Source organism: Asparagus officinalis, chromosome 1, assembly GCF_001876935.1.
Source record: "Asparagus officinalis chromosome 1, Aspof.V1, whole genome shotgun sequence".
Lineage (NCBI taxonomy): Eukaryota > Viridiplantae > Streptophyta > Magnoliopsida > Asparagales > Asparagaceae > Asparagus > Asparagus officinalis.
In genome coordinates, this window is record NC_033794.1 from 74,872,287 (window position 1) to 74,897,747 (window position 25,461).

Sequence of the window (25,461 nt, forward strand, 5' to 3'; positions counted from 1 at the left end):
CTTCACTTCACAATTCCGCCAACCTCCATTGGATATGATCGTGAATGCGCAATTCCATCCATCATCCAACTCGTTGTTTGCCTAGAATAAATACGAAAACACAAACACTAGACAAACAACATTAGAAGTAAATTGTTTGTTAAATATCATCAAAACACGAAGGCCAACAGTAATAATAATAACAATAACAATAATAGTAGTAGTAGTAATAATATTATTATTTCTAAGTATGGTTATTTTAGCTTCTTGTTTATCATTTATTAGATAAAAAAACATTTTAATAACATGTAAGATTATTCATGTAATTTTAAAATATTCTCTTTCCTTTCCTTCTTTTAAGAGGAACTCCCAAACAAGGCAAATAAAGTTCACTTTTCTTTCCCGTACTAAACTCTCAATCAACAAATTACAATTCCCATTCCCTTCTCTATTTTCTCTTATCTTATTTTATCTTTCCTTCCCTACCGCTAGTGAACTCCCAAATAGTAAATAAGAAATTTTTAGCAGCAAAGTGAATTCACGTATAATTGATTGAAAGAAAAATTAACTTTATAGGTGGTTTGGATATAAATTAGAAATATAATTTAGTTTATGTAAATTGATCATAAATATAATTTGCTTCAAGGAAAAAAAAAACCTAATTTTTTCATCTCTTTACGAGTTTTGTGAAGGAGGGGGCGATGCTTGATCCTATTGCTTAGTAGGCTTTGAGTATGAGATGGCACCTTACCGGTTACATTTTAGCAGGGCCCAAGATTGGGCCCGAGATAAACTAGGAAACAATCAAATTCTCTTTTTCATTTTTGGCCGTCCAATTGGATTCGCGTCGTGATGTCGAATCTGCCGGAACCCGAATCCGCACCGGCGAACTTCGACAGCGACGGCCAGGCCTCAACTCTCTCCGATGAGGAGAAAGTAAATCTTTTCCCTTTCTCCTCTGATTTCCTCCAATTTGTGTGCTTTTTGTATGAAAGAAATCTGAACGTCAATAACTGTAGCAAAATCAGGGTTTTGTTTTCTTGTGTTGGATTCAAGAAAGTACTAATATTTTGATGTTAGGCTGACTTTGTTCTTAAGTAAGGTCTCTTTTTGATGCTGTAAAATGAAGTGAGTGGGGGATAAGTCAAATTTAGAGATTTTTGAAGAGGATTGGTGATTGAATTTTACTTGATGATTGAAAATCGTTTGAAATCATTCTTATAGGTTAAAATCACTTCATCAAATTAGTACTAACCTTTAGATGAGGGTGTTGAAATGGCTGAACGGCGATAATACTTGATAGGATAAGATGTAGACCAACACAAGCCGGTGATCCACGGAACCTGACGACAAAACTTGCTTCTGTATATTTGTGACATGGAGGTTGTAAACATAAGTAAGAAAAAAGGTACAAGTTGTCGTCGTGTGAGCAATATTTTTATTTATTTATGATGAAATATTACACAAGTTTTTCAATCTATGTTGCATAAGTACAAGTTGTCGTAGTGTGAGCAATATTTTTATTTATTTATGATGAAATATTACACTAAGTTTTTCAATCTATGTTGCATAAACACTTATATCATGAAGTTGTATTTGTATCGGACACTTCTCATACCTGTACCCAACACTCCTTGGACCAAGGTTATAGAAAGCCCGAGACGGCCTAGGCATCGGACCCAGTGCCTAGAGCCTAGGCGGGACCTAGGCATTTTCCTAATTTTTTATTATAGTCAATGTTATCAAAAGTGTGAGGCACCACTAGGTGGAAACTGGCGCCTTGCGCCTAGGTGCTAGGCTTAGGAGGATTTTTTTTATTTAAGTGGTGACAGAGAAGGTGTTGCTGAAGGTCAAAGGAGTTGGAGGAGATGGTCCTAGTCGGTGGAGGCGGCCAGAGGAGTTCAAAGGAGGTTAGAGGAAGTGGATGTAGTAATGGAAGAAATTACGACCAAGATCTAAACAGTGCAGTCTGTGTAAGCAGTTTGTGCTCCCCTATGCGCTCCCAAGACCTAGGCGAGCAGCCGTCTAGGCGGGAGTTTTTTAAAACATTGCCTTGGACACTCCTTGAATATATACATACACTTGGATGTCAATTATATAATACATCTTTTAATTTAAAACAATCAGTACATGACATAAAAAAATTAAAATGTTATAGAAATTTTGTTTCATGTAACATGTGAATGAAAAAGAATATTGATCTCATGTAAATTGTTAAGTTTCAATGTATATATAGCTTTGTCCCTGTACCCTCTTTTTATATAAATTTACGGTGTCCGTACCCTCATTTGTACCCGTACTCCTGCAACATAGTTTTCAACACTTACCTCTCTACAAATTGGTGTCATTCATTGAGCAGTGTTCTCACGCCCAAGTGAGTGTTCCAGCTTTACTTCTCCGATGCCCTCATGCATCCAAGTAAAGTTAAAAGAGAACTCGAGATGTTATTTGATCAGTGTTGAGCAACCCTGACCAATGAAGAGACCCTTTTCTTTAGGACTTGTTTGGATTTGCATCCAGTGAAGGTAAGTTAAGGGAACATGGGATAAGTTAAGGGAAAGTAAGGGAATATGTAAAACCTGTTTGGAAACTTATAGGGTGTTTGGGAAGGTTTATTTTTTTAAGCTTTTAAGTTATGCTAGCTTGTAGTGGCTTTTAGCTTTTTGAATAAAAATGCTATAAAATTGTTTGAGTAGAATAGTAATTTGTTTGGTCAAACCTAGTTTTTTTAATGAGTTTATAAGCTAGTTTTTCAAAAGCTGGGTATACCAGCTTTTTAAAATGAGACTTGTAAGCTAACTTATTACGCATTTTACCAAACAGATAGAAATAAAAAAGCTAGCTTAAAAGCTAGTTTGACTGAAAAATAAGTCTTCTCAAACACCCTCTTGGTAAAGGGTACCCTGAGGAACTTATTTCACCCCGTTTGGAAAGTATAATAAAGCGAATGAAAAATATATATAAAATTACATAAATACCCTTATATCTTATTAAGTCATTTTATTGATGGAGGGTAAAATGGTCTCTCCATAGTTGTTATTTTTAAAAGTTCCCTTCACCTTCGTTACACCCGAAATTGGGGTTGGGGGGCAGTTTTTCTCTCCTCCTTTTACCTTACGTTCTCCCTCATTACCTAGCACAAGTTAATTCCCAAACAAGGAGAAAGAGTCTCATAACTTCCCCTACCTTTCTTTACCCCCAATCCAAACAAGCTCGTAATTGGACAAAAGTATCTTTTGTTAACGCTCTAACTAACTCGTGAAGAAGCCTACATGGGAAAATATAAACTATGATGTAAGTCATAGTTGTAGTATATCCTTCCTTAATAGAAGAAATTATGATTCCAAATGGCATTTTGATTGAAGCACACAAAACTATATACAATTTTGCCAAATGGCTCTTGATTGAGTTGAACCTAAGAAAATAATTTGTATAACTGACAGCAATGCTTCACATAAACTCTTTCGTTGTCATCGTCATGTTTGCGGAAAAAATGTCATTGTCTAGGGGGAAGTTATATCTTGCATGTTTCTACTAGCTTTAGATCTTTATGCTTCAATTGGTATCTTGGGGTCAAGTCACTTCTCATGTTAGCCATATTCTTAGAGCAAGGCATGTCTAACATCTATATAATGTTTCATTTTGCTATGCACTAGGAACAATCACTAGGGCCTTGCACTGCAGGGAAGTGTTTGTTGCATGAAAACAGTCCAAAACGCCGATCCATTCTGTTCCTAACATCATTTTAGTTTTCACATATCCTTTTGCAATTTTGACACAGTAATCATACCTGAGATCAATGTACCTTGATGTAGTTGTTAATGAATCATGTCGCACAGGTTGTTTTCCTTCTGTCTGAGATTGAAGAGGGAGAGTATGAAGTGCAACAGCTTAGAACCGAACTCAGTGAAAAAGAGCATTCAATGCAGTTGCTTTGCTCCCATTTGAGTGAAATGGTTAGTGAAGAAATCAAATCCTGGTATAAGTGCCTTTAATTGACAAAAATGTGAAATATATATTTATTGCCAGAGTAATAGTATTATATTTTATCCTCTGACTGCTTCATGTGAACTTTAGTTGCTTGTGAATTATCTGTTGCACCAGGAGCAGAAAAATGACAATCTTATCAAGCAATTAGAGAAGCTTCATCAAAGAATTGGTACATCAAATTGTAGTGATGCCATTGAGGAGCTGACAATAAAGCTCAAATTATTGAAGGTGGATGAATCTAACATTGTGTATGAATTGACTTTTGAATTTTTTTTTTTGTGTTTTTTGTTTGCATGTTTTTCATTTGTACTGTGAATAAAACATGTTTCACTGCATACATAATCAGATTACGAATATTTCTCAGTTTGATGGATTGGTTCTCATATATATTTTTTCTAGATATTATTTCAGATAACTACATGAAAATTCAGACTCACTTGCATGACATTATTGTGCTCATAATTTATATTGATTTGGGAACTTGATTAATTTCAAAAGGTTTCTACAGGTTCTTGAAAATGAAGAATCTGATTTGCAATCTGTTTATGGGAAAAAGTGTGCTGACTTGCAGTCAGAGATGGAGCATGAGAAGTTATTACCTCTTAGTGAAGGATGCCATGATTCAGTCAATTCTTCCCCCTCTCTAAGTGACTTATTGGATAGACTGCATTTAGCAAAGAAGGTAGTTATTTGTAGCCTTGCATTAATGGTTGGTTGGAGATATAGTGCAATATCCTTTTCTGTTTGATTTTCTATATGCTTGATCTCCAATTTATTTTCCTCTTATGTTTATCTCTCTTGCTGTCCTAGTTCAATTGCCTCATTTATGATGAAGGTTGTATTTATTTTTTGTCCTCTTTGTTAAAAGAGGATACATTTTCCTGGATAGTGCTACTAATTCTCATGTTGTATTCAGCACTGGAATTTTGATTAGATGGAAATGTTAATTACTTAGGCATATCACATGAGACGAGATAATTTTTAACTCTTTTTGGAGGCATTTGCTTGACTGACTTTGACCTTGAAGTAATATTTCCATCCTCTTTGTTAAATACATTCATAAGTGCCTTCTAATTCTAGGAAAAATTTCACTGAACAGCCACCAACTTCTCACTATATTCAGATAACTCTTCCCAGTACCAATATTCATCAGTAGACGATCCTATACTGTATCTTCTCACATAAACCCCTTTGTTATTAGGAGACAACAATAAGTATATTAGCAGGTTAAAGCGCCATCCATTATTTTAGTTTACTATTAATGATTAAATAAACTCATTGTTGATGCGAACTAAATTTTAAGGAAACCTATAATCAAATACTCATTGTAATCCAAGCTCGAACACAGTATGAATAAACAATGGGTTCATGGCCACTTTATGTTTATATCTTTTACCAGTAGTTTCTTCCTGAAGTATTTATCTTATTCAAACCTAAACTGATGCTAACCCACCTGGGAGATTGGGGTGAAGAAAATGAAGTAATTGATATGACCCATTTTAGATTATACTGCCATTTAGGTTGGTTAAATTTAAACTAAACTCGTGAATTTTGAGAGCGTAAAAGTCTCTATATGCTTGAAAAAACTTAGTGAGGTAACTCAGGTTATTCATTTTTGAAGTTCAGGGAGGTTTAATTATTCTATTGAGATGGAGAGTTTAGCAATGTTCTCTCAAAATATATTTAAACCAAACTTCATTCTTTTGTGTGTGTGTGCGTGCGTGTGTGTATGCACGCACATACTCACTCAGAAGTCACTATATGGTTGAGAAAACATAGGATCTATTGGGATGGCAAAGGGAGGGTTTAACGAACTTTTCCTCAAAATATATTAAAACCAAGCTTCATTCTCTTGAGTATTGCAGTGTTCTAAAGAAGTCCTATCAATTTTATCTCTCCTTTCTTTCTCATCTGTGACTACTAAACAAATTATTTGAAGGTGTAGTTAAAGCCCATCTACTATCCTAAGTTCTTTCTTGAACTCTCGATATGTTGTATATGGAGAGGGTTATTTTTTGTAATTAAGCCTACTTGAGTAAAGAAATGTGAAACTGTCACTGTTTGTAAGCATATGAGTAAATTTTGTTCTAAACCAATTACAAACAGAGTCAATCGGAATGCACTGATGCTGTGAAAACACTAATTTAAACTGACACTAAGGCTGAAAATTTTTGTGGAACAAATGTATGTGCTATCAAAGTTTCATGTGAAATCTTCATTTTGATGACAACAACAAAGCATTGTTTTATATATCGGCCGATAATCGATATTATCGGCCGAGTTATCGGATTTTTGAGCTCTCCGCTAGGATAAGTTGGTTTTGTAATCGGTTATCGTTTTGGAGAGATTATCGGCGAGTTATCGGTACTTATCGGCCGATAAGTAAGGCTAAATTATCGGGATTATCGGCCAGGCATTTCGAGTTGAGTTGTTGAGTTTTTAAAATCCGACCCGACCCGTTTTGTTAATAATATGAAACTTAAAACCCGAAACTTTGTGAATCCAACCTTTAAACCCTAACTTCGTCTCTGGCGACTGCTCCTTTTCTTGTTGGGCGCTTCCTCCGTTATCTCCATCTCATATTCTCTGCGCCTCTTCGTCACTCTCCTTCGTGAACTTCAACCTTGAACTTCATCGCTCGCCTACCCTCTGTCAACCATGTTTTTTTGTCCGGAAACATGGCTATATACGCATGTTGTGAGCTTTCCTTCTCTTGTAATTCCTTCACGCACACACTTTCTCTTTTGAGTAATATCAGTTCTATAACTATTCTTTTATCATACTTTGCTTTTTTTGTTTTTCCTGTAACAGAGACTTATATAAGAAATTAGTGAATAAACTGTACATACTTTGCTTTTCTGTTTTGGAATGTTTATATTTCATTAAGCACGGTTAGATTACATTTTTTAGTTGTTATATTATATATATACACCATCCAGTATATTGCTCCGATAAATACTACTTATCCCGATATATCCCCGATTTCCACTATCCGATAAGGATTTTGGCCATCCGATAAATCCCCGATAACCGATATTTAAAACCTTGCAACAAAGATAAATATGACAACATCCAAGCTTTTATTTCTATCTAAACTTTTGAACTTTTGGATAAGCTACATGCGTTCTTTTCTTCATTCAATTCTCTTATGGGTCACTGTGGCTCATAACTTTTGCTGAACAAATGTATATTATATCCTCTCAAAGTTTCATGTAAAATATTCGTTCTGACAACAACAACAGCAGCAGCAGCAACACCACCACCAAAGACATAGATGACAACACCAAAGCTTTTACCTCCATTTTTGGATCAGCTACAGTAGTCATTTTCTTCATTCCATTCTGTAAAGGCTCATCTCCTTAGTGGCTCAGTTAACACTCATGCATAATCGTTACTGGAACATTGTATAATTTTGATTTTGATCACACAGAACTATAAACCTTTCATGAAATTTATATAACATTTATATTAATGACAAATGTTTTCATTCGCTATTTTTCACTCGTGTGGTGGCTGCTAAATTTTTCTCTCCGGTATGCTCACAGACATACCTGCTTTATCTTGAGATGCAAATTACTATTTATGTGTGGTTGCACAGGAACTTGGAGCTAAACTACAGGCAGTATTGTCACTGAAGCGGCAATATGATGCTGTGCCAGCTCAAACAGAACTTATCCAGTATGTTTATTTTTTCAGTCATTATCTTTTGTTGTTTCAGTTAAGAGTTTATGTTCATTATCTCTTTGATTTAAATATTCCAATTGCTTTTAGTGATGTCCATTTTTAAAGTTATTTTCATCTAGCTGTTTCCTCACATCATTTTCCCTTTAGCAATATGTTTTTCCCCCTGAATGGTGTAGAGCAGGTATTTTCCTTGTTATTTCATTTGAATATGCCGAATGTTTTCTATAAGTCTGGCTGTTAAAGCTTTTCTTGTAAGTCTGTTTCAGTAATGCCTTTTCTTTAATTATTGACCGAAATAGAATAAACTGACCAGGACTGAAATTGAATTGAACCACACATTGAGGTATTATATTTGACTTCATTTATAATCTCAGAATCTAAATTCAAGTTATCAAATCTGATCTGAATTAAATTAATTCTCAAATTGCTGAATCTGTTGTGATTGATTGGACTTGCTGTTTGGATTTTTCATGAATTTCTATCTGGGAATTATTCATTGGAGATTATCTATAATCTTGAATTTGAATATTTGATTAAATAACTTGACTGAGGGATTGTTCGTTTCACTTTTTTTCCCCCTGGTGTTTCTGTGCATATAGAGCAAATATAATAGGGTTTCGATATGTGATAATGTAAATGGCTGAGGTTACAAGATGTACTAAAAGTATTCAATAATAAAACAAAACAAGTGAATTATTGTATGCGGGTTTTATATATTAAAATAATACTAAAACATGTTTGGTTTTGCTTAAACACCCATCTGGGAATCGACTTTAAACAAATTAGTCAGATGAATAATTACTGTATTATTTGATAATTATTTGGAAAAAATCCACCGCTAAAATGGACATAATGTCAATAGAATCGATATTTGTAGAATTATTTTGAAAGCACTTGTAAAGTTGGTAAATCCTAGATTCGATATAGGTGAATCTGTGAATCTAGAAGGCGAAGGTCTTTTTCTAAAATTTGTTGCAGAACAAGACTAGATTCCACTCCCAACAAGGTGATTATACACCTATTAATTAGTCCAGTTTGCATTGACAGATTGAGTCTGTCTTGCCTCGTGGTTCTTATATCAGACCAGACATTAGCATCCCTTGGCTCAGCCCAAAAGCCCAGATCATAAAAGTCCCCTTGTGCCAACTATATTGGTTGTCAAAACTGATCTTGGCTTTGATTGAAGGGACAGAGGACCTTAAATTTCATCCTTTTCTAATCCTACATGCTGTAAAATGAAGTTTCTTTATATTGTACGCCTCAACAATCTACAGATTACATTAGCTTTATTTAGCTTGTACCAACTGATTTACCCAGGAACGGTGCTTTTGCTTAGGTATGAACGGCGGGTCTCAGAACTTTATAGCCAAATCCAGGTATGGGATTTGTTTCAAAAGAGCTTTATAACTTCTTAGTTTGCAAATATGAAGATAATGCAAACTTGCAACTTAACTCATATCTCTCTGCAGGAAAAGCATCGCCAGACTCGTAAACATTATGATACCTACAATGCTCTGTTGGATATAAAAGATCTAATGCTAAAAGAAACTTCGCTATTGAACTCAATAGATTCACAGGTGTGTGTAGAATCAGTTGAAGTTGTGGTGAGAGTTGAGGGTTATATTTTTATATTCTAACATGCTCTCCCAGGTTGAGCGCTCTTCTTGTGGGCCGAAACCTAGGCTCACGCAGTGATATCAATTTTTAGAAAATTTGGTTTAAATTCATGGCTAGTGGGATTTAAATCTGAGTTGCTCTGATACCATCTTGAAGTTCTTCTAAGCAATATACCAAAGCTCCTAAGTTGCGGTGGGAGTTAAGTGTTATATTTTTATAACATCACAGGATTTCGATCCTATTGTGTTGGTCTTCAAGGTCGGAGTTTTGGTGTAGTGGTTAGAGATAGTTAATTTAAGATTATTAAAGCAACTCAGGTTCGAATCCCCATTGGCCACGAATCTAACATAGATTTTAGAAAAGTTGATACCGTTGTGTGAGTCTAGGTTTTAACCCATAAATATATGCTCCTCAACTTGCGGGGGTATGCTAGAATATAAAAATATAACTCTAAATTCACATCATAACTTCGTAGTTTTTGTGTAATGATTAGAGAGAGTCAATTTAAGAATAAGAATTTAGATAATTTTTGCTCAGTTCATTTCCTTTGATAAATGAGCAAGATACTTATTCACTGTAACTGTGATTTGATTGGCTAATAATAATTGTTCACTAGCCGTTTTTTTCCTTCTTAATAATTAAGTACTCAGGATGCTTTTCAAGGTAGTAGTACAATTTCTCGTCTACAAGTTTTTAGCATCTCAATTTCTAGTTTTTCCAAATAAAATAAATATTTAAAATGATCTTATATCAATAGTCTGTGATACTGGAACCAAAATTGCCGTAACTTAATTTAATTGCTTATTTCATATATAGGTCTTGCTAATGAGTACCCTTAGGGCCTTAGACACTTGTTAGTTGTTACTAAGCAATAAGTCAATACCTTTTGGCAGGAGTTTACATCTTTCCAATGTAAATAAGGTAAAATTTTATCAAATGACAGCTTTGTCCTGAATTTTATTCGGTCGTGATGTTCGTGTTGCCTATAGTTTTTATTTGCAATCAATGCTAGTAGGAAGCTACATAATTGACTTATTAACGTTATAAACTGAAATCTACCTTACTAAAATATAATTGAAGAGAAATCACATCCAATATGTACATGACTCTCATCATTTTTAAAGAAATCTACCTTACGAAAAAACTTTCATATTTTTAAAGAAAATGTAAGTGTTTTTTTTTTTTGGCAAAGCTAGATCTTCTTTAATCAATTTGGAAAAGGATTTTTTTAGAAACACAAGTCAGAAAGCTGCAATGGAGAAGAGGAATTTTCTAGCTTCTCTTGATCATAGTAGTTAAAATCTTATCCATGTGATCTTTCAATTTTCCTCTTGTACAATATCTTATTAGATCTGATTTCCTTCTTATTTTTCTCATAGTTACTTTGACCTTATTCCACTTACACATTCATTCTTATCAAAACTCATACTAATCTACTTGAGACATTAATCTTTCTTGATATTTTAAAAATACAAGATATCTTAATTATGTAAGAAATCTTTGTTTTGGTAAGTACTCAATAAAATAAAACATTCCTTTTAATATATAATTTTTCTTTTTGCTTGATAGTTTCAAGATGCCATGAGCAGCACCATTGGTCGCTCTAAACTTGTGGATTCAATGGAGGTCATTGTTAAAGGCTCTAAACAGGTAATTTATTGCTTCATATGATCAAATGTTTGCATTCTTATAGGAAGCAAGAAATGTTCACAATTTTTATTTTTTGTTCTTCTAAGAAGCAAGATACTGGCAATATATGCATGTTTCTCAAGAAGTTCATATTTTTTTTTGTGCCTGCATTGCTTCAACAACACATCTGTCTCTATGAATGCACCTCCACCTTTATGGTTTCATATCTCACCTAGGGCAAGCCAGATGAGTCTCTTTGGTTACCTATGGGATTATGATAGAAATCGTCTATTCCCTAATATCTTGATATACAAAAAAAAACCCATCCCAAAACAAAAAAAATCCACACACCGCACACATAAAAAATCAAGTGAGTCCTGTATTAGAAGGCACGGAACCATATACCCATATATAATATATATGATACTAGTCGGGTATGATTTGGGGCGATTGACATCCTTTACATAGTCTTATGACTTGTTTTTGGTAGTCTTCCTTTGTTAGGTGTTCAAAGAAGATTCAATAAGAAGACTATTTTACCACTTTATGCAACCCAAAAGTATTTTCTTGTTGGTTTGTTAAGTGTTGCAAGAATTTTGATGAACAAAATTCATCAATGAAAATTCTAAATTCTAAATTGTGCATTTCTGGTTTATGGTTGGACATAGATCCAATATGTTTAAGTGTTGCAAGAATTTAGATGAGCAAAATTCATCAATGAAAATTAAAAATTCAAAATTGTTCATTTCTGGTTTATGGTTGGACATAGATCCAATATTTTCCTATTATTCCCAAGACTGAGCTCATTAAAAATTTAGCATTTCTTTTATATTTCCTTTTCTTACAATTAACAGAAGTTTATTCAACTTTTCATGTTAAGTAGTTGCTTCAGTTCAGTCTTCAGACCCCTATTTGATTTATTGCCCCTGTTTCCCATTCTACAGAAACTAGAAAAGGCGCAGCTTGCTCTTCTTGCTGAACAAAGAATTTGCAACTCTCTGAAAGAGAAGCATGCTTCAGCAGTAGGAGAACAACGCTATTTCTCTTCTCTCCTGAAGGCTTTCCAAGTAAGCATTTAATTGAAAGTTCTGATTTCCCCCCTTAGAAACAAATGAGAGGGGGAAAAAACTGTAGGAGGTAAAAGAAACACCACCTTTACTTCACTTTAAAGCTATGTTTGTATGCAAGGAGGCCAAAATTTTGAAGTTTATCCTGTCAACTTACCTCTTTGTAGTACTGTTTTGGTCCCTATTTATGGAAAACTAATGGCACCATCAAAGTTCACTTAAAATGGCAAGGTCTTTTCTAACCGTAACCCACATCATTGCTTCTTTATGTTGAGTAAGGTAAAGAAGTACTGACGATATAGAAGTAGCAAACTGAGGGTATAGCCTGTGTTTTGATTTTAATATGCACTTTTTTGCTCTCACCTTGAGGCAATATACTAATCAATTAATAATTTGTAAGCAGTGAACAAAAAAGAAGAAGATAATATAAGAATTGAGAATCAGAAAATTAAGAAAAGAAAATTTGAAAGATTGAAATGAAAAAGGAGAAGGGTTGAAGAGAAAAGGTGAGAAAGGTTCACTTTCTATTGCTATTTGGTTCTGATTGGTATAGCCTTATATGGTTCCTATTATTAAAAAAGTTCAGCATTCTTTAAATGTGTCATATAAATTGTACAGTGCAACCATCCATCATTCTAGGTAGTTTTCCAGTTGTAATTTTAATGACTGTGGAAGGGATAAGGGAGACTTAGCTTAGCCATTCCATTAGCAACATTCACCTCTTAACCATGAGTTTCTCAGGTCATCTGCTGCTGCCTAATTCATGAAGATTGCTACAAATGAGTGTTTTGAATGCTACAGATTGAGAGAAAATGAATTATGACTAGCAGGCGAGACACAGTGAACTACAGTTTAGTACGTGAGAGGAACTGGATTATAATTAGTTAGATGAGTGGACTTTCTCCCTTGTAGTGTTTTTAATCAATTATAATTTCAAAGGAATTACATTCATGAATGAGTACATAGAATTAAGATACGTATTAGGGTTTTTTGTCCTATAAACCATCTTTAAATTAGGGTAACTATATGGAAACCACCTTATAACTTCAATTTATACATAAACCACCTTTAAAAAGTAGTTTTTTGTTGCAATCAACAACCTCCCGATCAAGTTTTCACAAAAAACCAAAAATAAACTAAAAAAATTCATATTTGAAGTAAATAAGTTGTATCCTAATAAGACTTAAACATTAAAAAAAGAGTTACGTGCGTTGAATGCGAGTTTTTAAAGGGTTATTATGGGTTTTTTGTGAAAAAATTGACAAAGAGGCGGTTGATTGCAATAAAAACCCATGTTAAAGGTGGTTTGTGTATAAATTGAAATTGCAAGGTGGTTTCTGTATTAATTTTCCAGGTGGTTTCTATGGAAAAAAGAAACCCAAGGTAATTATCGTGAACAAATACAAGTATGAATGTGTGGTTGTATATGGAGGTTGAAACTCAAAAGATTGAAAATAATGTATGTAGACTGCTACCACAAAGGGAAACAGGGATTTTGTATACATCTAAATATGCTTTCTATGTGATATGACTATTTTGAAAGCTAGTTCACATCTGAAGATCTCACTTGTACTGGAGAAAATGTTATATGAGAACTTCTGGAGGAACACATTAAGGGTTGTGTCTTGGAGTATTCACACCCTCATCTTTTCCAACACATGCAAATTAGTCTACGAATGAGTCCTATGGTTTCAGAAATATTTCTTTTCCAAAGATATTTACAAAACAAAACATGTTATTGCAGCCATAAAAGAGAGATCATTTTGATGCATTGGTAAAGAGTTTTCAAATTTATTGGTCTTTTATTCTTGAACTTTTTTGGAAGAATATTTTGGATGAATGGCTAATTTCAAACCATCCGAATGGCTTACTTGGGACTCGCATAATGTTCATCTTCAAAATTAATTCTCATGCATAGACGTTCCAACATAAGAAATTTTCCAAACAAGGACTTTGTATGGTGAGAAATTTTATGAGAACTCAATAAGCGATCATGACATCATTCTATCTTGTTTAACACATCCAAATTAGTCTATGGACAAGAAGTCATGGTTTAGAACTTCACTAATGTTCACAATTAGTTCAAATAGGCATTGTTAGTCATAAAAAAAAGATACCGATTGATGTGTGGAATGTGGATAGAAATTTACATTTATCTTTTGTTTCTAGATTATTTGGATGTGAGAGATCAATATGAATGGTTCAATTCATCCAAATGATAGTTCTCACAATGTTACTTTGAGAACTCTCACTTGAAAATCTTCAGCGTGGATAAAGTTTAACACGTCACAGTAAGGACTTTGTGAAACTCCATTGAGGGTCTTGCTCAACACATCTAAATTAGTCTTATAAATGAGAGATCAGGTGGCTGCAAAAACTTCTGTCTTTTTTTTTCTTGGTTCGAAGTTGGTGGCAAAAAGTATGTTATTTTGGCTATAGAAACGATGAAAGTGTTCAATGCATGTATAGAAAGCTTTCTAACTCTTTTGATGTTTTATTTCTAGTCTATTTTGCATGTGTAGATCGAGATGAAAGATGTAAATTCTCTAAAAGATAGCTCACCATTGAGCTCTCACAATGCTTGGGATTCCTATTTTTCACGTATAACTATATGAATACTTCATTTTGCATGCTTATGCCGAATGTAAAACTCATCAGATTTTCACATAGTCGCAATTTGGCTTTGGAAAACACGCATGACAAGAACTGCAATCTGATATGATCTGCTCTATGATTTCTCTATGTTACTGTTGGACATCAACTTCAGTGTCCATGTACATTTTTGGTTTTCCTTATTATTGCATAAATACCTTTGTAGCACTTGACTTGGGCCAGTAAAATGTGATTCCTATAGCAAAATTTTTATCATCTCACAAATTTTAGAGTCTGTTTATCAACTAATATCATGGGGATCTACTCCTTGTGAATGTAAACTTTAGCATTAATAAGATAGGTTTTCCTGTCTACTGCTTGATCTTTCTAGGATTTACAGCAAGCCCCCTTTGCATACATAACTTTCTCATTAAGGCACTTTGCATGGAAAATTGAAGGTAGATTGTCAACTGGTCAAGAATATTGCTAAGTCTTCCATTATCTAAAACTCTGCTTTATCATCACAGGAAGAGTGCACGAGAAATGAGAAACTCCGAAAACTTTCCTCCGTATAGCTAGTAGTTCTTCAGGTACTCGCCATATGCTTTATGTTCTTTTTTATTGTATATTACGTTCCTTATTCTGAAGAGGAAATCAACTGTACTTAGATCCACTACAAGAAATTACATCTTTAACGAAGGGATTTCCCTTCGTTAAAGAGCTGAAAACCTTCGTTATTGTATGCTAACGACAGGGAAAAATCCCTTCGTCACCCGTCGTTGAAGCCCTCTTCGCTAAAGGGTCACGAAGGGATATACTACCCGTCGTTATAGAGTCTATAATGACGGAACATATTACCGTCGTTAATATTTACGACGGTAATTATCACCGTCGTTACTATCAGTGACGGGGATATTTTCCCGTCGTTACCATCAGTGACGGGATATTTTCCCGTCATTACCATTAGTTACGGGGATATTTTCCCGTCGTTACCATTAGTTACGGTGATATTTTCCCGTCGTTGAAGACTAATTAATGACGGTTGGATACCGTCGTAAAAGTTCTCATAATGGGTAATTAATAACCCATTAACGACGGTGTTTTCCCTTCATTGATGAACAAAATACGGTTTATAAAACCTTCATTATAGACTACAAATTTCTAATATACATTAATAATAAATTTTCCATTCATAGATAACTATCATATTATTCTCAACCTGACACTAAGATTCACAACACAAATATATTAAAAATACCCAATAATGAATAAAAGGAAAAATAAAAATTTCATTCATTAATAACATCAATAAATAAAATTCCACCATCCTCAAATATTCAATACTAATAACAAGAGTTAATATCCTAATTGTTCCAAAGAAAAATACATAAAACTATCAATAACAAATTAAAATAAAAGTTTGGGGAAGACACATCTCTGACACCTCTAATCATCGTCAAAAGAAGACTCGAGCTACCCCCTCCTAATCTTGCATGGATAGCCTGAAAATTAAAAAAATCACATAATTAAGAAATATCAATTAAGCAAATATTATCTTATTAAGTAAAAATCATATTTTTTTAGTGCAAGTAGTCAATCATAAAAGTATATAAGAGATTTTACAAAAAATAATTACCTAATCCTACACATGTTCTCGAGTTTGAGGAGTCAATGAAGGTGATTGCCTAAAAAAAAGTTCTTGCATAGCTTTCACTTGTGACTCCAACTCAGACATCCTTTGTTGTTGTTGCTCCTGCTCATCTAAGCGTTGTTGAAGCATCTGGTTTTTTTTCTTTTTTTCTATAATCCATGCTTCCAGATCAGATCGACTAGGGAACGGTCCTCTCAAATCTTTCAAAGTAGTCCCGCCACCAAATACAATGATGTGACCATGAGATTGCTTCCCCCAGATTTTCTCAACTATCTCAATGTCTTAAAGTGAAGGGTTTGCTTGTTTGACTTGAACAATTTTATCCTATAAAAATTAAATTCGTATGTTAGTACTATATAATGCATCATTATCAAACTTAAACACATATTCTACTTACATATTTATCTTGATCCCCATTTTCTAGTGTTTCATTAGCTTTCTTTCGAGTTTCATGAAACATTTTTGCCACATCAGGTGGATTTCCTGACTTGCCACCCTTATTCAAATGTTAAATAAAAATGAGTACAACATCAAACTAAAAAACAAAGTAGTTTTAAATAAATAGGAAATTAGTTTTGAACGTATACCAATTCCCACGCAATTTGTCTAAAGGGTTTACTGCCTGTGTGGTGGAGCATCTTTCTTTTGCCTCTGTTAAGTGTATTTAGTTAGCTTGCTTTCTATACATCAAGATTAAAAGATAATTTTAACAATCCAGCAATATACATGGACAAAATTAACAAAATTAGGAGATTAATACCTGAAATTTTGAAGAAAAATAATGTTCCTTAACTAGCCATTCTCAGTCATCAACACTCACTTCTGTAGGTTTATTTCTAAGTGCAACTTGCAATGAATTTTCTTTCACATATTTCCTGTGCATGTCACCACGTCACTTATTCCACAAATCGCATAAGTGTCTCATTACTGACTCTCTTTTGCTCCATGTCCTCAGCATCAAATTTATCCTACATCAAATTTGAATCAAAATTTAATTTATAAGAATTAAAGACCAATTGCAAAAAATTAATTTTCAACGTACCTTAATGGATGCTCACATTCAAAATTTATCCTAATGTAGAAGCACTTGCTGCAATGTTAAAGCCACATTCAAAATAGGAAGAAAAGAAACATCATATGTCTAAAAAAAAAGGAATAGTTATAGTGAGATACAACTTAAAATTTATATCAATAACACAATATCATTTGAGTTTTATTCTTTAATGAAAGTGTTTTAATCCTCTACTTGAGTCTTTTTCCGATCTTTTTTGAAGTTAAGACTGAATTTACAATAATTGGATCAATATCGTTCCTTATCAAATTGATATCATCATTTACCAATGATGTTGATGCAATAGCCTGAGCATCAAATGATTCATATATAGGGCCATTCAACATATAAAAGCAAAGATGTTAACCTATATATGATTGTAATTAACTTTTTAAATTTTGACTGTAACTTTGGGATTTACTAGAGGGTGCAATTAAAATTTGATTGTAAATACCATTAAGTATTTAAAATATAAACTTTGGGATTTACCAGCGGGTGCAATTAAAACTTTGAGATTTAACTGTAACTTTTTAAAACGTAAAATTAATCAACGTAAAGTTTATAAAGTATGATTGGAACTGCATATATCATGGATGGAAAAGCCTCAAAGTGAGTGGGTACAAATACCATTAAATGTAACTATTTATAATTTAACAGGTAGTAAGGTCTAGTTAACAAACGAAAGATAATTGTTTACTAATTCAATGCCCCAACTTTACATGAAACAAAAACTCATATTTACTGAGTTGTTTCTGTCTTTCAATAATTTGTAGCTATAGCGTTTGATATACAATATGGCTTTCCTGCAAATATATTATCTCTATGTTAGAATGCTCGATGGACAAACACTAGTATTAGTTTAACAATGACAGGAAATCTATGACAATCCTCAAACATGATCCATCATAATTATTAAGACATACAGACTAATACATTGCTTAACTTGATAGCATATAATTTTCTTATTAGAATAACAGGTGCTCACCTCTAGGTACATTATAGTCCAACATCTATTACAGGAGCAACCATGAGAAACCAAGATAATTGACAGTTATCCTCACAACAATGTTAAAGCATTTTAACGTAACAATTATTCTAACGTAACAATTATACAATTCCAGCTAATTATAAACATGTAGCAAACTTGAGGGGCAATTGATGGCTGCAAGTCATAATTCTGACCTGATGCCATACTTAAATAAATCACTGATGTATAACTGCGCAAAACCTGAAATGAGTCTCAATTTCAGTTTTGTGCCCGAACCTGAAACTGAGTCAGAGTAGTTAGTGATCAACTCTGATTCTGTGTTTAAAGGTGAAAGACGTTACTGATCTTAACCAGCTTCCAAGAGCTATCATTAGTACCCAATTACGCTGTAAAGGATAAGAGTATCTATTAACAGGAGAGACTTATCCCTAATATTTTCTATATAGCAACATAACAGTCTTATGTGAACCTACTTGCTCACACAAGCACGTTGATTGAGTTTCCGATTTTCAACAAAAAATGTGCATTGCACTAGTGTTAGTTCTCTGCTACTGCAAAACTTTCAGGCATCGCTTATACAAATCAATACATCAACAAATGAAAATAGCTTACAGAACCAAATGCTCTAAAGATGTGGTATTTCATAATTCTTGGAAAAAATACAAACAACCAACACCTAAAAACTATAGAAATATATATATTTTTCTAAGTAATAAAAACATCCTTTTTACACAATCAACAAGAAATAGAGATGATTTGTCCCATGTCCTCATTGATCAAAGGCAACTTTTTTTCATTGGCTTTTGCTTACAATACTTGGGATTTGGAGAGAATCTTAAGTTCTAAAATTCAAAACTCAAAACAAAGTGTATCATTCATGGTAATTTTTCATAGTTTTTTTTTTTTGGAGTGTTTTTATTAAATAGAATCATCAGAAGAATCACAAGTGACTTTAGTAGCATGAGGTTTTGTTCCAAAAGCCTCGAGTCATGAGTATATTCAATTTATTTTGCCTAAAGAGTACATAAGACGTTGGATTTGTATGGTCAATAGACATTTGGAGAAAACATGTCTATAATATTGTTAGTGATCAGACATTTGAATAACCTCTCACACAATTACAGGTAAGTATGAAAATGCAAATGTTATAATATTTAAATTGGTGGCAGCTTTTATAATCCAACTCCAACATGGAATCGAAACTGTGCATTATCCCCAAAAGTATGAAAACTTAACTTCATGATTAGAAATAGCAGAAAAAGTATGTTAAATCCTTAAACTTGGTAATATGAACTTGTTGTACGTAGAGACACATAAGAGTTAGTATGTAGACTATATACTTATATTAATGTCTTGCACTGAGATGGGAAAAAACTTTAGAACATTGCACAAGAATATCTCACCTTCATACCAAGTATGTCAAACTCCACCTTCTCCAGATTCAGATTCGTTTCAAGCTATTTTCAAGCCTCGTTAATGAGAGGATCTTCCAATTTCTACAAGATTCAGGAATAAAAACATAATATTAGCTATATTACATTATCTACTAAGCACTAAGGCATGAGTTTGGAACGTCAGAAGTGGTTTCTTACACATTTCTGGTTCTTATCGTTGGGCATGAGTAAGGTGATACATATCCAAATTAAATTATTTTAAACATTTAATGACTTTCAATTCATTGTAAGTTGTTCTCCATCGTATCAATTAAAGGTTATGTGTGATAAGTAACGAACATAGCCCAAACTAAACAAATATGTCATTAAGGATTATTTCCTAAAATGTCATAAACCCAATACTCAGCTTCAGCTTATCCCAACCTTGCTTTTGAAGCGAAAATGACCTTCACTCAAAATTACTGATCAAAAGTCACAAAAAATTGGTGAACGCTGCATGCCAAGATCTATCACAACAAAAAATCTCAACTATCTTACATTTGAATAAGAAAACTAGTAAGAAGTAATAGACCATAGTAGCAGCCGACGATGATAGCATGAATGGTGGCATAACTTGCTGCAAAAGCTCTCTGACTCTTCGACACCAATCACAGTGCTCCACCAGCAACCCCTAGAAAGCAAATAAGCAAAGAAAGAGAGTGAGACAATCAAATTGAATTTTTTTAGGTCATAGAGAAAAGCAACCAAAGTGTAGTCAAGTAAATTTTTATCTGAGAGGGTTTAGGGATCTTGATGTGTTGCTTCCTGTCATCAGAGGGCCATTTAGGATTGAAACCCTAACCCTAAATAAGCACACACACAAAATCAACTTTTGCAGTAATTCATAAGCCCTAAATCTAAACAAGAGATTGACGATCGATACCTCAGAGGATTTTGTATCTCCGTTCTCTCCAACTGAAATACTGAAGACCAATTAATGGATCTTAATCTCCCCCATTGGGTTCGAGAGTTTCTTCTCTGATGCCTAAACAAAGATGCCATAAACAAAAAAGTTAGCAAATTAGACACGATTGAGAGATTGGAGATGAGAGATTCAGAGATCCACAGTGCACTGAGCTCAGCTTCAAGTGAGGGTGACCGGTCGAAGAGGAAAGGGGGAGATATGAGACTAAACCTTTGCACTTGGATGGATGGAGGGAAATGGCATAGACGAGGCCAGAGGGTATGGTCTTGTAGGCGGAGGCGTAGGTGGTGGGGGGGGGATCGGAGATGGATCGTTGAAGGGAGGATGTGGTGGCGGCGAGAAGAAACATAGAAAGTGAGGGTTTAAATTTGAGGATTTTTTGATTAAAAAACAAAAACACGCGATCTATATTTCAGTGCTTGAGCGGGCATTAAAAAGTTAAGGCGCCCAAAAGTAGAGGCAAGCGCGACGCTTCCAACTCAAGTGCTCTTTAAACCCAAAAATAATGGTGAAAAACATTGCAGAACCGTCACGCTTGGGGTCAAGCGCAACGATTAGAAATCGTTACCACTGAACCGTTGTCATAGAGTAAATTCGTGGTAGTGGGGCGATGATAAGGAGGTGGATTTTTTTAACTAGGGTTTAAATCATTATTTTTGCGGTTAGAGGATGATTAGGATTTGTGGGTTTGTAAAATTCGGTTTTGGGTTTTAGTTGGGGCTTCGGGTTTGGTTATGGGATTTGTTAATAGAAATAGGTTAATTTCAGTCCAATTATGATTAGGAGTCTCATCAATGAAGGTAATGGACCCCTTCATTTTTAAGGAGACCCAATAACGACGGTAGTAGGATCAAATCAACGAAGGGATTAGAAAACCGTTATCCCATATCACAATATTTCTCTATTATTTGTAATCACTCGACGAAGGGTTTAAAACCCGTCGTTATTATATGCACATTATGGTTTCTTACACATTTCTGGTTCTTATCGTTGGGCATGAGTAAGGTGATACATATCCAAATTAAATTATTTTAAACATTTAATGACTTTCAATTCATTGTAAGTTGTTCTCCATCGTATCAATTAAAGGTTATGTGTGATAAGTAACGAACATAGCCCAAACTAAACAAATATGTCATTAAGGATTATTTCCTAAAATGTCATAAACCCAATACTCAGCTTCAGCTTATCCCAACCTTGCTTTTGAAGCGAAAATGACCTTCACTCAAAATTACTGATCAAAAGTCACAAAAAATTGGTGAACGCTGCATGCCAAGATCTATCACAACAAAAAATCTCAACTATCTTACATTTGAATAAGAAAACTAGTAAGAAGTAATAGACCATAGTAGCAGCCGACGATGATAGCATGAATGGTGGCATAACTTGCTGCAAAAGCTCTCTGACTCTTCGACACCAATCACAGTGCTCCACCAGCAACCCCTAGAAAGCAAATAAGCAAAGAAAGAGAGTGAGACATTCAAATTGAATTTTTTTTAGGTCATAGAGAAAAGCAACCAAAGTGTAGTCAAGTAAATTTTTATCTGAGAGGGTTTAGGGATCTTGATGTGTTGCTTCCTGTCATCAGAGGGCCATTTAGGATTGAAACCCTAACCCTAAATAAGCACACACACAAAATCAACTTTTGCAGTAATTCATAAGCCCTAAATCTAAACAAGAGATTGACGATCGATACCTCAGAGGATTTTATATCTCCGTTCTCTCCAACTGAAATACTGAAGACCAATTAATGGATCTTAATCTCCCCCATTGGGTTCGAGAGTTTCTTCTCTGATGCCTAAACAAAGATGCCATAAACAAAAAAGTTAGCAAATTAGACACGATTGAGAGATTGGAGATGAGAGATTCAGAGATCCACAGTGCACTGAGCTCAGCTTCAAGTGAGGGTGACCGGTCGAAGAGGAAAGGGGGAGATATGAGACTAAACCTTTGCACTTGGATGAATGGAGGGAAATGGCATAGACGAGGCCAGAGGGTATGGTCTTGTAGGCGGAGGCGTAGGTGGTGGGGGGGGGATCGGAGATGGATCGTTGAAGGGAGGATGTGGTGGCGGCGAGAAGAAACATAGAAAGTGAGGGTTTAAATTTGGGGATTTTTTGATTAAAAAACAAAAACACGCGATTTATATTTCAGTGCTTGAGCGGGCATTAAAAAGTTAAGGCGCCCAAAAGTAGAGGCAAGCGCGACGCTTCCAACTCAAGTGCTCTTTAAACCCAAAAATAATGGTGAAAAACGTTGCAGAACCGTCACGCTTGGGGTCAAGCGCAACGATTAGAAATCGTTACCACTGAACCGTTGTCATAGAGTAAATTCGTGGTAGTGGGGCGATGATAAGGAGGTGGATTTTTTTAACTAGGGTTTAAATCATTATTTTTGCGGTTAGAGGATGATTAGGATTTGTGGGTTTGTAAAATTCGGTTTTGGGTTTTAGTTGGGGCTTCGGGTTTGGTTATGGGATTTGTTAATAGAAATAGGTTAATTTCAGTCCAATTATGATTAGAAGTCCCATCAATGAAGGTAATGGACCCCTTCATTTTTAAGGAGACCCAATAACGACGGTAGTAGGATCAAATCAACGAAGGGATTAGAAAACCGTTATCCCATATCACAATATTTCTCTATTATTTGTAATCACTCGACGAAGGGTTTAAAACCCGTCGTTATTATATGCACATTAATGACGGGCAACTGTTCCCTTCACTAATTTTGGTCGTTAAATAGCAGATTTCTTGTAGTGATCCCTGGTTCTGTTGATAGATGCCTTTTCTTCAAGTTATTGTACTTAACACTGTTTCATTGTTTTCAGCTGCCAATAATGTCAGAGGTTTGGAAATATAACTTAAGGATACAAACTGGCGATGCATCCATCTATTGAGCTTAGGTCCTTCTCTAGAAGCAGTGCTGAGGTCCCGTGGCATGCCTGTAAGTCAATCATGCAGTCATTATACAGCTGAAAGCATAGACTCCAGATCAAAGAGTGAGCAATGATCAACTGCCTAGTCCTGCGAAAAGGATGTATCCTTTCCCACTTCTCGAGAGTATTAAACATTTTCTGTACCAGTGCATGATTAATTACATCAGTGCGCTCATTTCGATCTTAATAATTCAAGACATGAACACAATATGATCTGGCAATTGGGCCCAGTGAGGATATTATTGTGATCTGTGGAGTCCCATTCTATCAACGACAATGATTTCTGAAGTGCTGGCAACTTGTTTCATTCGTAGCTTTGTGATGATGTCCAATGGCAGCAGTCGTTGCAGGCAATTGATCAGACTATTGGTGGAAATTGTGTGGCTGGCTGATTTGTATGCAGAGGAATGAGCATGGGATTGAAGAACAATTCTGACATAACATGTGGCTTGTTTTTAAGTCTGAACAAGAGAAGCAACTAATGTAGAAGATCAGATTTGTATAATAGCACTCACTGGTCTGTTACAAACAAAGATTATGACGTTTGTTAGACAAAAATATAGTCCTTAACCCTCATCAAACTTCAGAGCTCTGGTGTAATGAGTTGGATTATTAACATGGAAGCAGAGCAGTCTAGGTTCAATTCCTGTTGGCCACAAATTTAAAGCATATTTTAAAATAATTGATATCGTAGCTTGAGTTTGGATTTATAAGAAAAAACCCTCAATGTGTGGGGTGACATACGTTGAATTATCAAAATATAATCCTTACCACACCATAACTTTGAAGATTTGGTGTAGCGACATGAGTTATTGATGGATGTCATATGATTTCTAATGTAATGTTGGTTGCAGTATCTTGATTTTGAACTCAGTAGATTCTTCGTCGTGTTGGGTTTATATGCGTGTAGAGATTGAAGCTCATAGCCACCACGCTGCAATTGGCATTAACAATTCAATTGTTATTTAAGGTTTTCATTTTATTATTATTTTTTGAGTCTTGTCTATGGGTTTTTTCCACCTTAAGGGGAGTTGAGCATGACCAATAGCTTGAGGATATACTTAAACTTGCTGAGTGCACGATGACACTTCAGCAAGCATCCAAATCTTGTCCTCCACTTCCAAAGTATAGAATGTGACCTTTTCTGATATATTCTCCTATGGAGACAAATGAGGGTGCATCCAAGGGCCCCTTGGTCTGCAGAGCCTTGCAGTATTTTGTGTTGTTTTAGTGACACAATTTTGTGGTGTGAAGTCCAGGCCTCACCATATTTGGTCTTATTGCAAAATTAAATCTAGGAATATTCTTACGCCTAAAGTTCACGTGTAACCTGCTCTGTTAGCCATTTGACAAAAGTTTTCATTTTGCTGCTACTTTGTTTTCTTCCCCTACTGTATCACTTACTGCTCATATTGTACTGTTTCATGTGCGAGAGCTTTGAGGTAAATTTGTATTAGGTGAAGTTTTTCATCACCGTGTGCCCATCAAACAACTGCAGTCGTGGAAAAAAAAAATATCATCGGGAGGTTTGTGGAGGAGAGTTAAAGGACGAGTCTCAAAAGACCATTCACACTGAAGTTGAAAAAGTAACATTGCTCACCAAATTATTATTATTATTATTATTTGTTCCTTTTTTTTCTTTGCCCCGTGCGTGCAGGTGGTCTAATGTTTGGGTGTTGGGGCTTTGGATTCAAAGGAACAAGAACTGACCGCGGTGTCTGTATCACTCGTGCCTTTAATGTTCATTTATTTGATGGGTATTGCATCGCTCGTGCTTTTTTACATGATCCATGGGAGACAATAGGGGACGCCCAATAGGATTCGGGGTTTTTCTTGGCTTAGTTCAATTAGGCTTGGTACTGAGGTGAGGATTGGACCTCCCATAGATGTAATGGGGTGAAGTTGGAGCTACCCATTGCT

At 34.8% G+C, this 25,461-nt stretch overlaps 1 protein-coding gene across 2 annotated transcripts; it reads left to right on the forward strand.

The window, feature by feature from the left end:
- Positions 663-24,329, forward strand: LOC109826095 (coiled-coil domain-containing protein 93). 2 transcript variants are annotated; one of them, XR_002243198.1, is made up of 12 exons: positions 663-915; positions 3,819-3,935; positions 4,084-4,197; positions 4,478-4,651; positions 7,568-7,647; positions 8,990-9,029; positions 9,123-9,230; positions 10,840-10,920; positions 11,844-11,966; positions 15,086-15,148; positions 23,434-23,642; positions 23,738-24,329. XR_002243198.1 is itself a non-coding variant. In XM_020393064.1 (11 exons), exons 1-10 carry the CDS (start codon positions 832-834, stop codon positions 15,131-15,133), a joined length of 969 nt encoding a protein of 322 aa, XP_020248653.1. In that variant the 5' UTR covers positions 663-831; the 3' UTR covers positions 15,134-15,148; positions 23,434-24,329. The 2 variants fall into 2 exon arrangements, 1 of the variants encoding a protein (XP_020248653.1); XM_020393064.1 differs by having other exon boundaries at positions 23,434-24,329.